The sequence below is a fragment of the Schistocerca piceifrons genome, chromosome 2 (assembly GCF_021461385.2).
Source record: "Schistocerca piceifrons isolate TAMUIC-IGC-003096 chromosome 2, iqSchPice1.1, whole genome shotgun sequence".
NCBI lineage: Eukaryota > Metazoa > Arthropoda > Insecta > Orthoptera > Acrididae > Schistocerca > Schistocerca piceifrons.
The window spans coordinates 607,064,194-607,077,724 of record NC_060139.1 but is presented as its reverse complement, the minus strand read 5'-3'; the positions used below and the strand labels follow the sequence as shown (position 1 = coordinate 607,077,724).

The 13,531-nt window shown below is 41.7% G+C and overlaps 1 protein-coding gene across 3 annotated transcripts in view; it reads left to right on the top strand.

Moving 5' to 3' along the window:
• Positions 1–13,531, top strand: part of LOC124774633 (AP-4 complex accessory subunit Tepsin-like) — a 152,198-nt gene that overhangs the window by 38,136 nt on the left and 100,531 nt on the right. For all 3 annotated transcript variants that reach the window (XM_047249497.1, XM_047249498.1, XM_047249496.1), the window contains 3 exons: positions 2,227–2,388; positions 7,312–7,480; positions 7,562–7,753. In XM_047249497.1, coding sequence (XP_047105453.1) covers positions 2,227–2,388; positions 7,312–7,480; positions 7,562–7,753 — 523 coding nt within the window. The remainder of the gene's footprint in view (positions 1–2,226; positions 2,389–7,311; positions 7,481–7,561; positions 7,754–13,531) is intronic.

Sequence of the window (13,531 nt, the reverse complement as noted above, 5' to 3'; positions counted from 1 at the left end):
ATTTGAGCTGTATATGTTGAGGATGCAGTAACCACTCACAGAAGGCAGTGCTAGCAGTGCAGGGTATATAAATCACGTCAGAGAGGAGGACTCGGAAAACAATGCAGTCCTTGGGGTAATTCAAAAATGGAGCAGCTTATCTGACATCTAAAAGGGCATGATTATTGTCTTTTGGGCCAAGTGTGGAAGCTTTTCCAAAACAGCTACATTTGTAAACTTTCTGTGTGTCACTCTGTTTAAAGTATTCCCTTGCATGGCTAAATGGCACTAGCCCAAACTGGCACCAAGGCAACGGTGGTACATCGCAAGTCATAGATGACAAGGCGAACAACAGCTGTGGAGGTGTGTGTGTGTGTGTGTGTGTGTGTGTGTGTGTGTGTGTGTGTGTGTGTGAATAAACGTGCAGCTGTTAAGCAACTGACCTCCCAGGTGAAGCAAGGGGCTACCAACAGTGTGTCCTCAATGACTGTTCAGCGAACATTGCTGCATGTGGGCCCCCACAGCAGGAGCCTAGTTCATGAACTCATGCTGACATCTACATCATACTCTGCAAGCCAGCTAATGGTGTGTGAGGGAGGATTTTTCTGGTACTGGTAACTGATCCCACCTTCCTTGTTCCACTTGTGAATGGTGCGTGGGAAGAATGATTGTCGGTAAGCCTCTTTATTATCTCTAATTTCTCCAACATGATCACCATTTCATGAGATGTATATCACATGAAGTAATGTGTTGTCCGACTCTTGCCGGAAATTTCTCTTTCGAAATTTCAGTAATAAACTTCTCCATGACTGCTTGTTATCGACAATAAAGGCTGGGATTTGCACACCAGTATGGCAATTAGATGTCCATTGAATGATGATAGATGTTCTTTGCACATGAATGATGTTGAATACTCCATTGGACATATGGCTGTCTGGAAGCAAACACTCTGCAACAATCATTGTAAGGATCCAGGCCAGAGGAGGGAGTAGTCTGGGGAATGTTTTTGTAACATTTTCTGGATGATCTCATCGTTCTAAATCACACTGGATCAACATAAGGATGTACTTATTCTTGGGACCATGTCTACCCCTATATGCAGTTTGTTCTTTCCTCGGCATGATGGCATATACCAGCAGAATAATACAGTGCATCACACAGTTCAGAGTGTCACGAGTGGTTCTAAGGGCACCAGGATTAGTTTACTGTACTCCCCTGGACACCAAACTCCCCGGGTTAAACCTTGTCGAAAGTCTTTGGGGTCACCTTGATTGAGCTGTTTGCACCGTGGATCATTAACTGAGGAAACTGGCACAGCTGGTCTCATCAACTGAGGAAACTGGCGCAGCTGGTCATGTCACTGGAGTCTGCATGGCTCCATATTCCTATTTGTACCCTCCAGAACCTCATTGACTCTCTTCCTGGGTGTCTTGCAGCGATCTGCACTCCAGAAGGTAGTTATTCAGGCTGTTGACAGATGTGTAATCTTTTGTGAGTTACAGCATGTAGATGGTCTTCTGCCTGCCTAATTTGCCCAGTTGCACTGAAATACTAACCATTTGCATATGCGAGCATGCAATGCAACTTTGATGTTTACTACATACCAGTTTCATAATGTTGCAGTTTTGTAACGAAATTGAAGTCTCCTTCTAGTCCATAGAAAATTCTGGATGTGTGTTTTTTAAGGGGAGGGCAGAGGGGGTTAAGAGAGGGAGGAAGGGAGGGAGGGACTGAACATAGTTAAGTATAGATCACTGAATGAATAAAGACGAGGAGGTAGCTTAAGACATTCCTGTAACAGATCAACATGATGCCATAATTTTCACTGAAGAAGTGAATTATGATTTAAAAAAGACTGACTCATTCCATGTCACCAAAAGATGCTGTAATTGTGCTCCATGAAACATACAGATAACTACGCTAAACTATGTAGCTAATTTCCATTTCATGAAACGATAATTTATGTTGAGACTACTAGTATTTTTCTTTCACTGTGTGGAGATGTGCCTGAGCGTGTATGGTGACACATAGACAATCATTCTTACTGTTGTTCTTTGTTGTAATTTGCATATAATTTTAAATTATAATTCATTTTAATTTAGTAATTTAAGTAAAAGCGTTTTAGACTAACTTGTGCACTTATGTACTTTGTGCAGTATTTGAGTATCATTATGATTGAAGCCTACTTTCACTGGAGGAGGGGGGGGGGGGCAGTGTCATATGTTGTATTTGTATTTATCATTTCAGGTTCTTAAGATAATGTCTCATTTAGTCAGAAATGGACATATTACTTTCCGGAAATATCTAAGGAATCACGACACTTCTATCAAGGAGGCTACGTCATATAGTGGACCACCCCACCCACTATTAGGAACTTCACCTTATGAAGCAGTGCGGAAAAATGCACAGGTTTGGAAACTTTGTTGAATTACTGTTTTAGTTATAATGTAATGACAGACGTCAGAAAACTAGTATATCATTAGAAATATGCACTTCTTGGTGTTCTTATAATTTTCCAACAGAAGTGATTGATGTGAATTTCATATTTAGTTTATTTATAGATGCATTCCCATTAGCCTTACAGCTACTTTTCCAAGAAAGCAATCAATTATGGAAACAGTAAGACATCAGAAAAGGTCTGGATTGCGAAATGAATCTCAGAGTATCAGGTCCAAGAACAAAGACATTGTGTGGGCAATAGTTGAAAGATGGAGTGGGAAATGAGTTAAGAAATGTGAATACTTTGTTATTAAAAGACAAAGGCAAATAATAAATGACAGCAGACAGAAAATCAAGATATTTAATAACCAGATGATGGGTGTGGGCAGTTCAAGGGATAAAGCAGTAGAATAAATGCAGGAAGCAATGCCAGCACTTCATTTACAGTCAAATCGCAACTACATCATGTTTTGCCAAATAAATTAAGAATCTCATTAACTCCATCAAAAACAAAAATTCTTGACGAGTTGATAATATTGCAAGTACATTTTTGAAATCCATTTTTTACATATAGAGAGTGGTCAGAAACAGTCTGAATAGCTTGTAAGGTATTTGCGGAGTGGTTGTACTGAGAAATAATTGTTAAGAATATAATTCAATATGTTGTGCCATTTCTGAATTAATTAGCATTGAAGTTAGCCTATCAGGCCATTGCACACGCAAATTCAAGCGGCCTGCCAGTTGTCCTCATAGCATAGATTATAATGCACAATACTACTCAGCCTTTGGCTCAGTTTGATCCTTACTACTGCCTCCTCTGTTAAGACAAAAAGCTCAGTTGAAAGGATATTCACAAATAATTAATAATCTCCAACTTCATCTATGAAGATATTAATGGCTTGACAACAAATCGACTTAATTCCAGACTGTAACTGGCCCAAGAGCTTGCTGATAGCAGCATCATCATTGACAGAAATAACTTGAAACCTGGACTGCAAATGTTCCATGTAAAGTACAATATCTTATTGACACTCTATGTGGGTCTGAGGGCTTTGAACTCATATGGCACAAGCAGAAGGATATAAATTCTGTCCCAATACATAATGAAGTTTGTCCATAAAACCTGCACAAATGGGGTGAACATTCCAGCCCAGCCTATGATTATGGAGCACCAAACCAGACCATACTGTACACATTGTTGAGTAGTATAAATTGAGAGCCTACCCAGGTGATCCAAACAACATGCTCATGGCTACACCATCAAGCCTTGACTGGATTAAAAGATAGGATATTAGCTTTTAACAGCTGTTAGTTTAATGTATGATTTGTATTTATGTCTCTTCATCTTGCATTTTTTATTGTATTCCTAGAGCTGTAAGCTAAGTAAATAATATCTTTTAATGACAGTACAATTGAGGTGTTTGAATCTGGTGGCTGTTATACATATCCAATAATTAATCTACTTCCTCCAGTTCTGCTTATTGTTTTCAATATTACTTTGCAGTTGGATTAATTTTGAAACTTGTTAGATTTAAAACTTTGTTCATCACTGTAGACATTCCTCCTTGTGGAGAATCTAATCCACCTATCCAATATACGATCCACATGTTTTTGATGATTTTTCTGTTCTCTGCTTCGGGTTTCAGCCCACTCTCTGTCACGAATATGATGTGGGGGGGCAACTGATTTCTGTGGAAGACATGAGCTCTGCGACATTACTGTAAATACTCCGGCAGTTGTCAGCTAATATTTTGAGCTTCTCATCTCTGGGTTTTCTGTTTACTCTGTTGAAATAATCGATGTATCTGATTATCTGATGCTGTTTTTCTACCAAGGATCTCTGAGTTTTTTCTACTACTACTACTACTACTACTACTACTACTAATCATAATAATAATAATAATAATAATAAGCCACAAACAGATCTTCTGTGCCATGAACACACATGCCTCTAATCCTCTGGCCATGCCTATGAACAAAATGTAAAGGAGCACCACTCTCATTATGTCCCTGTCACACCTGAGTGGAACAGCTTAACCAAATCTTTGTCAGGGCTTTGATTATTTATCATCACGCCCAGAAATAAGGAACAACCTACCCACAATCCTTGTCATCTCTTACAAAGTGGCATTCCACCACCCATCTAATATAGGAAATATCCTAGACCATCCTTATACTACATGCACTATGTGATCAAAAGTATCTGGACACCTGGCTGAAAATGGCTTACAAGTTTGTGGTGCCTTCCATCGATAATGCTGGAATTCAGTATTGTGTTGGCCCACCCTTAGCCTTGGTGACAGCTTCCACTCTTGCAGGCACACGTTCAGTTAGGTGCTGGAAGGTTTCTTTGGTAGTGGTAGCCCATTCCTCATGGAGTGCTGCACTGAGGAGAGGTATCGATGTCAGCCGGTGAGGTCTGGCATGAATTCAGCGTTCTAAAAGAATCCCGAAGGTGTTATATAGGGAGGTCAGGATTCTGTGCAGGCCAGTCCATTACAGGGATGTTATTGCTGTGTAACCACTCTGCTACAGGCTGTGCATTATGAACAGGTGCTTGATCATTTGAAAGGTGCAGTCGCCATCCCTGAATTGCTCTTCAACAGTGGGAAGCAAGAACGGCTTAAAACATCAGTGTAGGCATGTGCTGTGATAGTGCCAAGCAAAACAACAAGGGGTCCAAGCCCCCTCCATGAAAAACATGACCACACCATAACACCACTGCCTCCGAATTTTACTGTTGGCACAACACGCACTGGCAGATGACATTCACTGGGCATTCGCCATACCCACACCCTGCCATCGGATCACCACATTGTGTACCGTGATTCATCACTGCACACCACGTTTGTCCACTGTTCAGTCATCCAATGTTTATGCTCCTTACACCAAGCGAGGCATCGTTTGGCATTTACCAGCATGATGTGTGGCTTATGAGCAACCACTCGACCATGAATTCCAAGTTTTTTCGCCTCCGCCTAAGTGTCATAGTACTTGCAGTGGATCTCGACGCAATTTGGTATTTCTGTGTAATGGTCTGGATAGATGTCTTCCTATTACACATTACAACCTGTTCAACTTTTGGTGGTCTCTGTCAGTCAACAGATGAGGTCGATCTGTATGCTTTTGTGCGGTACATGTCCCCTCAAGTTTCCACTTAACTATCACATTGGAAACAGTGAACCTAGGGACGTTTAAGAGTGTGGAAATCTCACGTACAGATGTAGGACACAAGTGACACCCAATCACCTGACCACATTCGAAGTCTGTGAGTTCCGTGGAGCGCCCCATTCTGCTCTCTCACGATGTCTAATGACTACTGATGTCGCTGATATGGAGTACCTGGCAGCAGGTGTCAGCACAATTCACCTAATATGAAAAATATATGTTTTGAGGGTGTCCGGGTACTTTTGACCACATAGTGTATATTCCCAAGCTAGGCACTGTGCACTCATCCAACACTTTCTATTCCAGTCCCAGCACAAGCGTATCCTATCTCATCAGAGGCATTGCCAACTGTGACAGCAGTCATATTTTATACTATCTCCACTGCAGCTATTACACAGCTTTATATGTATGTGTGACCACCAATCAACTGTCCACCCGAACGAATGGCCACTGCCAAATTGTTGCCAAGAGTAAAGTTGATCACCCAGTGACAGAACGCTTCGCTGAGCATAACATGCTTATCTCAGAGGCTGCTTCACAATCTCTGCCACCTAGATCCCCCCTTCACATTATTAGCTTCTCTGAACTACATAAATGGGAATTGTGCTTACAGAATACCTTTCGATCCTGCAATCCTCCTGGCCTCAATCTCCTCTTGGCCCTGTCCCACACCCACCTTCACTCTGTCCCTATGCCTTGCCCCCCCTCTTCTCACTCATTCTACATCATCCTGTCTCTCTTCCTGTGTTTTATCCCACCCCTTGCCTGCTTGTCCAATTCTCCATGTCATTTTGCACCATACACATCTCCCATGCCTCTATCGGAGTTACCAAACTGGTTTTACATTCCTGTACCCATGCACGCTGCTTTTCTTTCCAACTGTCAGCCTACCTTCCCTACCCCTGCAGCTGTTTCTCCCCTCACCCATTTCACCTGATACCTGGTACAACTCTTCACTCAGTTGGCTGGGACAGTGTAGCTGCGTAAATATATGAACCATCTGTAGTTAACTCTCCAGAAGGATGTTGCCCAAAAGCACAGCAGTGTTTTAAATTTTGTTCATGTGCCTATCAACAACTCAGCTACTCGGTTGTATGGCGAGTTGTTACCTTTACTCCTTCCAGTATCTATGTTCTACCAAAGACCTTCCATTGCCATAATTTCTTAATCTTTGCATGAGGAAGTTGTCATTCATGCAATCAAATGCCTTAATTATGTTGAAAAATATTCCCAGTGGTCATAATTTCTGATTTTGTGAGTCTAGTACATCATGTCAAGGTAAGTATAACATGTTCAGTTGATAGTTCTTTTTGAAAGTGGGTGTTTGCAGCTGAGTATGTTGTTCTGTACTAAGAGTTTATAAAGTCTATTGTGTATAATTTTTATCAAATGTTAATGATAATGGAACAGTTTTCTGGATTTTTTCCCCTTGCCCATGGTTGAGATATAGAGCCATTGCTGGGATGCGGGGGCACAGCTGGAGAGGGGACCAGATTTACAATTTGCCAGTTTGGCATCAAGCCTTTATTCCACCTTAATTAGTAATTTTTTTGACAGTAGAGATTTAAATTTGATTTTGAGGATCCCTCTGTACTTTTTCATATTTGCCAGATATTCTTCATTTTTTTCACGTTTTGACAACTTGTAACAAGATTGTCTTCTATCCTCAACATGATTATTGTTATATTATAATTTAAACATAGTTACTGAACTTTTCATCTTTAGGAGCTTCTAGAGATTTTATTTGACGCTGACCGTATAAATGAGGATGAGGAGAAACATATGACTTCAACTTCCGATTCGACAAAGAAGAAACAGTTGACAGGACTTGGTTCTTCTGTTAACTCTAAGGGAAAATATGAAGGTTTTGGGTACACTGCCAAGGAAAAAGAAGGTGAATGAAAGCATCACATACTATTTATGCTGTGTATTGCACCCGATAATTTTGCTTATCTATTCTGATATATTGTTTCAGAGACAGTGAAGGACAAAGCTATGGACATTTTAATAAAACTAATACATCCAACTGATGACTCAAATGAAATGATAAAACAGGCATTGACCAGCAGTTCTGGAGAATACACACCAGTAAAAATTGATTCCTTGTCCAGCTCACAAAGTCAAGATGCACCACACAACACTGATGTTCAGAAGTTCAAAGTCAAATGTTAGTATTGAGACTGAACTTATTATTTCATCACACAGCTAGTTTGTAATCAGTTGTCTGAGTAGACTTATTTCTCACTTTTTAATGTTTCTTGTTTCCCCAATAAATGTACAGTGGAAATAATGACTGAGGTAAATTATGAGCAACAGATAAGTGCAGAAATAATATTGATTACTACTGGGCTTTTGAGCTTTCTTTCTTCTTTGAACCAGAAAGGGGATGCACACAGAATGACATACTTCACCAAATCACATTATTGTGAATGTCTGTTAGTATTCAAAATAAATGTTATTTCCAGTTTAAACATCTGGATCAACTGATATCTGATCGCAAGATGCTTGCAGTGCTTTCTACAGTTATTCAAAGAGTGTTGAGTGTTGAGATAGATCAACAGATGTTCAGTTGAGTTAAGATCCAGGTGATCTCGATATTAGGGACTTCGAAGTTTTAGTCTTGCTCTTCTGCCATGTTTCATACATTTCCAGCCACATAAAAGGTGAATTATAATACTAAAAAATTAAACAAACCTGAGAAACTGACATGTTTTGATAGAGGAAAGCATATCTACACAATAGCTGAAACAGATACATAGGTGGCAGTCACATCAAAAGTGAAAATAAAATTACTGCCATAATGATTGCGCTAGACTACAATTAAAAACCTCTTGAGAGCTGTTTTACGTTTGAAAGGTGATTCTTATGATTAATGGAAAATCTCATATAAAGATGTGAAACAAATACTAACAAAGAGATAGAGGGGCTTGCCAGTACTTACCTCAGCCCAGTACAGCAGATCTTTGGCTTCCCTCTGACAACCATGCCTCCATCCTTGCTACCCTCCCTGTTTTCCTTTCCCTATTGCTTCATAACCTGGGTTGAAAGTAACTGAATCCACTTTCCCTTCTTCCCTTTCTTTCCCCTCTCTCCTCCCTGATGAAGGAACAAAGTTCCGAAAGCTAGGAACGTAAATTTTCTATTCTGTTTTTTGTATCTATCGGCTGTACTGAGCTGAGGTAAGTACTGGCCAGCCCCTCTATCTCTTTGTTAGTAAAGGTGATTCTTAATATGTCAACATCACTGAATTCATAAATGACTTTCATTTTCCTCCATCACATCAGGATTTTAGACAAACCAAGAAAGAAATATTCACATATTTTCTTCAAAAAGCATTATGATTTGTGTAAGACTTACAAATGAACTTCAGAGGTTTTTATTAACAAATTTCACATTCCCATTCACTTCACAAATATCACATGGATGAAGTCTTGTTCAATTGGTATCAAATGTTTCTCTCTTAGATTCTTCCTTGTACTTTTCCACAGCGTCCAGCAGTAAGGTGCTATCACTGAAGTATTCCATCATCCTTGGTATCTCCTCTCCACTTCCGGAATATTCTGGTGGAAATTCTGTCCATGTTCCTCACTAACTGCCCCAGGCTGTCAGACAATACGCCCAAATGTGAAAACAGAAAGTTTCATTTGAAACTCATGTTGCAGTCCAATGTTTTCAACTTCTGTAGCATCTTGTTCACAATTTAGACATAATCTGGATGTTTATTGTTTCATAGAAAATTGTCCATAACTTTTTTAAATGCATTTCAAGCACTTTACTCTTTAAAAGTCATAGCAGCTTCAAATTTTCTTTCTCTAAAGAGCTCGGATTTGAGGACCCACAAAGTTTCCTTCTGTAATTTCGGATTTTCAGACAGAGCAGGAACTTTGTCACTCAGATGTTTAAAACTATCACCATCTGGATCAAGAGTTTTCGCATACTGTTTCATTACATCACGTTTTATTTGAAGAGGTGGCACAAGAATTTTCTTAGGATCCATTAGGCTACCCCATATTATGTTCTTATTACCTGGTTTTAAACTTTCTCTTTTGGGACATTGTCTTTGTTTCCAATTTTAGTCTCCTGTCTAGCTACCCCACTCACAAAAGTAACATGAATTTTTGTGAATCCCTGTTGTTGCCCAAATATCATACAGATTACTTTAAAATACCCACATTATGACCAATGATGTTCAACATACACTCCTGGAAATTGAAATAAGAACACCGTGAATTCATTGTCCCAGGAAGGGGAAACTTTATTGACACATTCCTGGGGGTCAGATACATCACATGATCACACTGACAGAACCACAGGCACATAGACACAGGCAACAGAGCATGCACAATGTCGGCACTAGTACAGTGTATATCCACCTTTCGCAGCAATGCAGGCTGCTATTCTCCCATGGAGACGATCGTAGAGATGCTGGATGTAGTCCTGTGGAACGGCTTGCCATGCCATTTCCACCTGGCGCCTCAGTTGGACCAGCGTTCGTGCTGGATGTGCAGACCGCGTGAGACGACGCTTCATCCAGTCCCAAACATGCTCAATGGGGGACAGATCCGGAGATCTTGCTGGCCAGGGTAGTTGACTTACACCTTCTAGAGCACGTTGGGTGGCACGGGATACATGCGGACGTGCATTGTCCTGCTGGAACAGCAAGTTCCCTTGCCGGTCTAGGAATGGTAGAACGATGGGTTCGATGACGGTTTGGATGTACCGTGCACTATTCAGTGTCCCCTCGACGATCACCAGTGGTGTACAGCCAGTGTAGGAGATCGCTCCCCACACCATGATGCCGGGTGTTGGCACTGTGTGCCTCGGTCGTATGCAGTCCTGATTGTGGCGCTCACCTGCACGGCGCCAAACACGCATACGACCATCATTGGCACCAAGGCAGAAGCGACTCTCATCGCTGAAGACGACACGTCTCCATTCGTCCCTCCATTCACGCCTGTCGCGACACCACTGGAGGCGGGCTGCACGATGTTGGGGCGTGAGCGGAAGACGGCCTAACGGTGGGCGGGACCGTAGCCCAGCTTCATGGAGACGGTTGCGAATGGTCCTCGCCGATACCCCAGGAGCAACAGTGTCCCTAATTTGCTGGGAAGTGGCGGTGCGGTCCCCTACGGCACTGCGTAGGATCCTACGGTCTTGGCGTGCATCCGTGCGTCGCTGCGGTCCGGTCCCAGGTCGACGGGCACGTGCACCTTCCGCCGACCACTGGCGACAACATCGATGTACTGTGGAGACCTCACGCCCCACGTGTTGAGCAATTCGGCGGTACGTCCACCCGGCCTCCCGCATGCCCACTATACGCCCTCGCTCAAAGTCCGTCAACTGCACATACGGTTCACGTCCACGCTGTCGCGGCATGCTACCAGTGTTAAAGACTGCGATGGAGCTCCGTATGCCACGGCCAACTGGCTGACACTGACGGTGGCGTGCACAAATGCTGCACAGCTAGCGCCATTCGACGGCCAACACCGCGGTTCCTGGTGTGTCCGCTGTGCCGTGCGTGTGATCATTGCTTGTACAGCCCTCTCGCAGTGTCCGGAGCAAGTATGGTGGGTCTGACACACCGGTGTCAATGTGTTCTTTTTTCCATTTCCAGGAGTGTATTTTTCTCCAAAACATACTTCAAACTTCAGGCGGTAGAGCACTTGCCTGCGAAAAGCAAAGATCCCGAGTTTGAGTCTCAGTCCAGCACACAGTTTTAATCTGGCAGCAAGTTTCATACCAGCACACACTCAGCTACAGAGTGAAAATCACATTCTGGAAACATCCCCCAGCCGTGTCTAAGCCATGTCTCCACAATATCCTTACTTGCAGGAGTGCTAGTTCTGCAATGTTCACAGAAGAGCTTCTGTGAAGTTTGGAAGGTAGGAGATGAGGTATTGGTAGAATTGAAGCTGTGAGGATGGGTTGTGAGTCATGCTTGGGTAGCTCAGTCAGTAGAGCACTTGCTCACAAAAGGCAAAGGTCCTGAGTTTGAGTCTCACTCCGGCACACAGTTTTAATCTGCCAGGATATTTCATATCAGCGCACACTCCGCTGCAGAGTGAAAAACTTATTCTAGAAAAGACATCAGTTTGCTTGACGATATTGTATCTGTACTGCTACAACTTTGCAAATGGGTAATCTCTTGCAAAACAAAGACTGTGATTTAATGTTCCAACAATGAGAAGGTCATTAAAGCCAGAATACATGGTCAAAATTGAAAATGATATAGATATAAATAGTCTGTGTCCTTATCAGGGGATGCATAACTGCATTTGCGTTAAGTGATTTAAAAAAATAAATAAAAAATAAAAAACCTAACTCTGCATGATCATCCTGAATGCGAGTCTAGTGGCTTTGAAGAATCAAGTTTTCTGCTACATGGGTTGGCTGGACATTAGGATAGTACAAACATAAGGCAACAGGGGACAATATTATTGTCTGGGGAATGGTTTCATGGCATTCTCTGGGACCTTTAGTCCATATGGAATGCATTCTTGACCTGCCTACTATGAACATAGTAGTCACATTATTTTCATATTATGGTAGCCGCGATCATAACAGCTAACGCTCGAACGTTTCCTCGCGCTGCAGCGGCTACCGGCCACCGGCCAGACGCCACCCGCCGCGCCGCCTGAAATCCGGCGCCACCCATGTGAACGCGGCGCCACGCTGTCAGTGCATGTATCAACTGTCATTTTCGAATTTGAAGTTTCACTTGTCATCTTGCAGTTAAGCATTGGGTTTTGCATACTTGAAAATCATGAACTACGGTTAAGCATTGTAAAATTGAGTCGCAAGTGGAAATAGGTGTAACATCTGCAACACAACGTTTACTTTTGGTATAACAGAGGGGTGAATGCAGAGGAGGCAGCTAGAAAGATTTGAATTGTGTGTGGAGCGAGTGCTTTTGGGAAAAAAACACTAGAAAAAGTTATTCTTGTTTCAACAAAGATCGTTCTGACATGAATGATTTTCCACATTAAGGAAGTCTCGACTACTGACATATGTGATAGATCACCATTTTACCATCATGCGACATTTGCATTCAACAGGCAAAGTTCAGAAGTCTGGTGTAGGAGTACTGCATGCTCTAATTCGAAACAACAAAAGTCAACGGAGTGACTATTATTGAACGTCATCAGGTCGCTTATTGAGCATTCATATGCAGTACTGTTACTGGTGACGTGTTATGATGCCTTTATCATTAACTTCCTAAGAAGAAATGAAAGGCTGAGCCCCTCCAAAAGACATAAACTCGAGCAAAGAGTTGTGTGAACATAATATTTTACATCTGATAGCTCCAAAAGTGTGTTTTGGGCTACAAATTCTGCCCCAAGGGCTGTGTGCAACACAGCTGGAATTTGTTGCCAACAACTGAGACACCTTTCGGTCTCAGCGTAAGAAAATCGAGCAACACAACTACATCACATGTGCTACTGCATGATAACGCACTTCTTGATTTGAGAAACAAAACTATCCAGGAGACTGAAATTAAAGTCGTCTCTCAGGCACTTGTATCGATAGAGAAGTCCTCTCTCAAGCACTTGTCACTCTCGTCATATATTCGTAAAGTTTTACCTTTTCCGCTCTTGATCGATCAACCGTCAACGCAGTTCATTTCTAGACGAAAATACTCTTAAAACTACTCTGGTATAATGATATCGTTGGAACCAGTAGGTTTCTACTGGCGTAGAATTTGTAAACAACTAAAGCATTGTCAGATCGTTTTAGACATCGTGAAAGAAAATTCTTTTGCTGATTAATTTCTCTTTGATGATTACTGTTGTGTTTAGTAAACTAATGGAAAATCCAATTAAAATATTCACTGTACTAATACAAATTAAATTCAGCATACTACAGAAACATCACGACGGCAGACTATCTTAATAAAGCATTAAGTATCTGTAAGACGATTGAGCCTATTTTAACACGAATTAGTAGG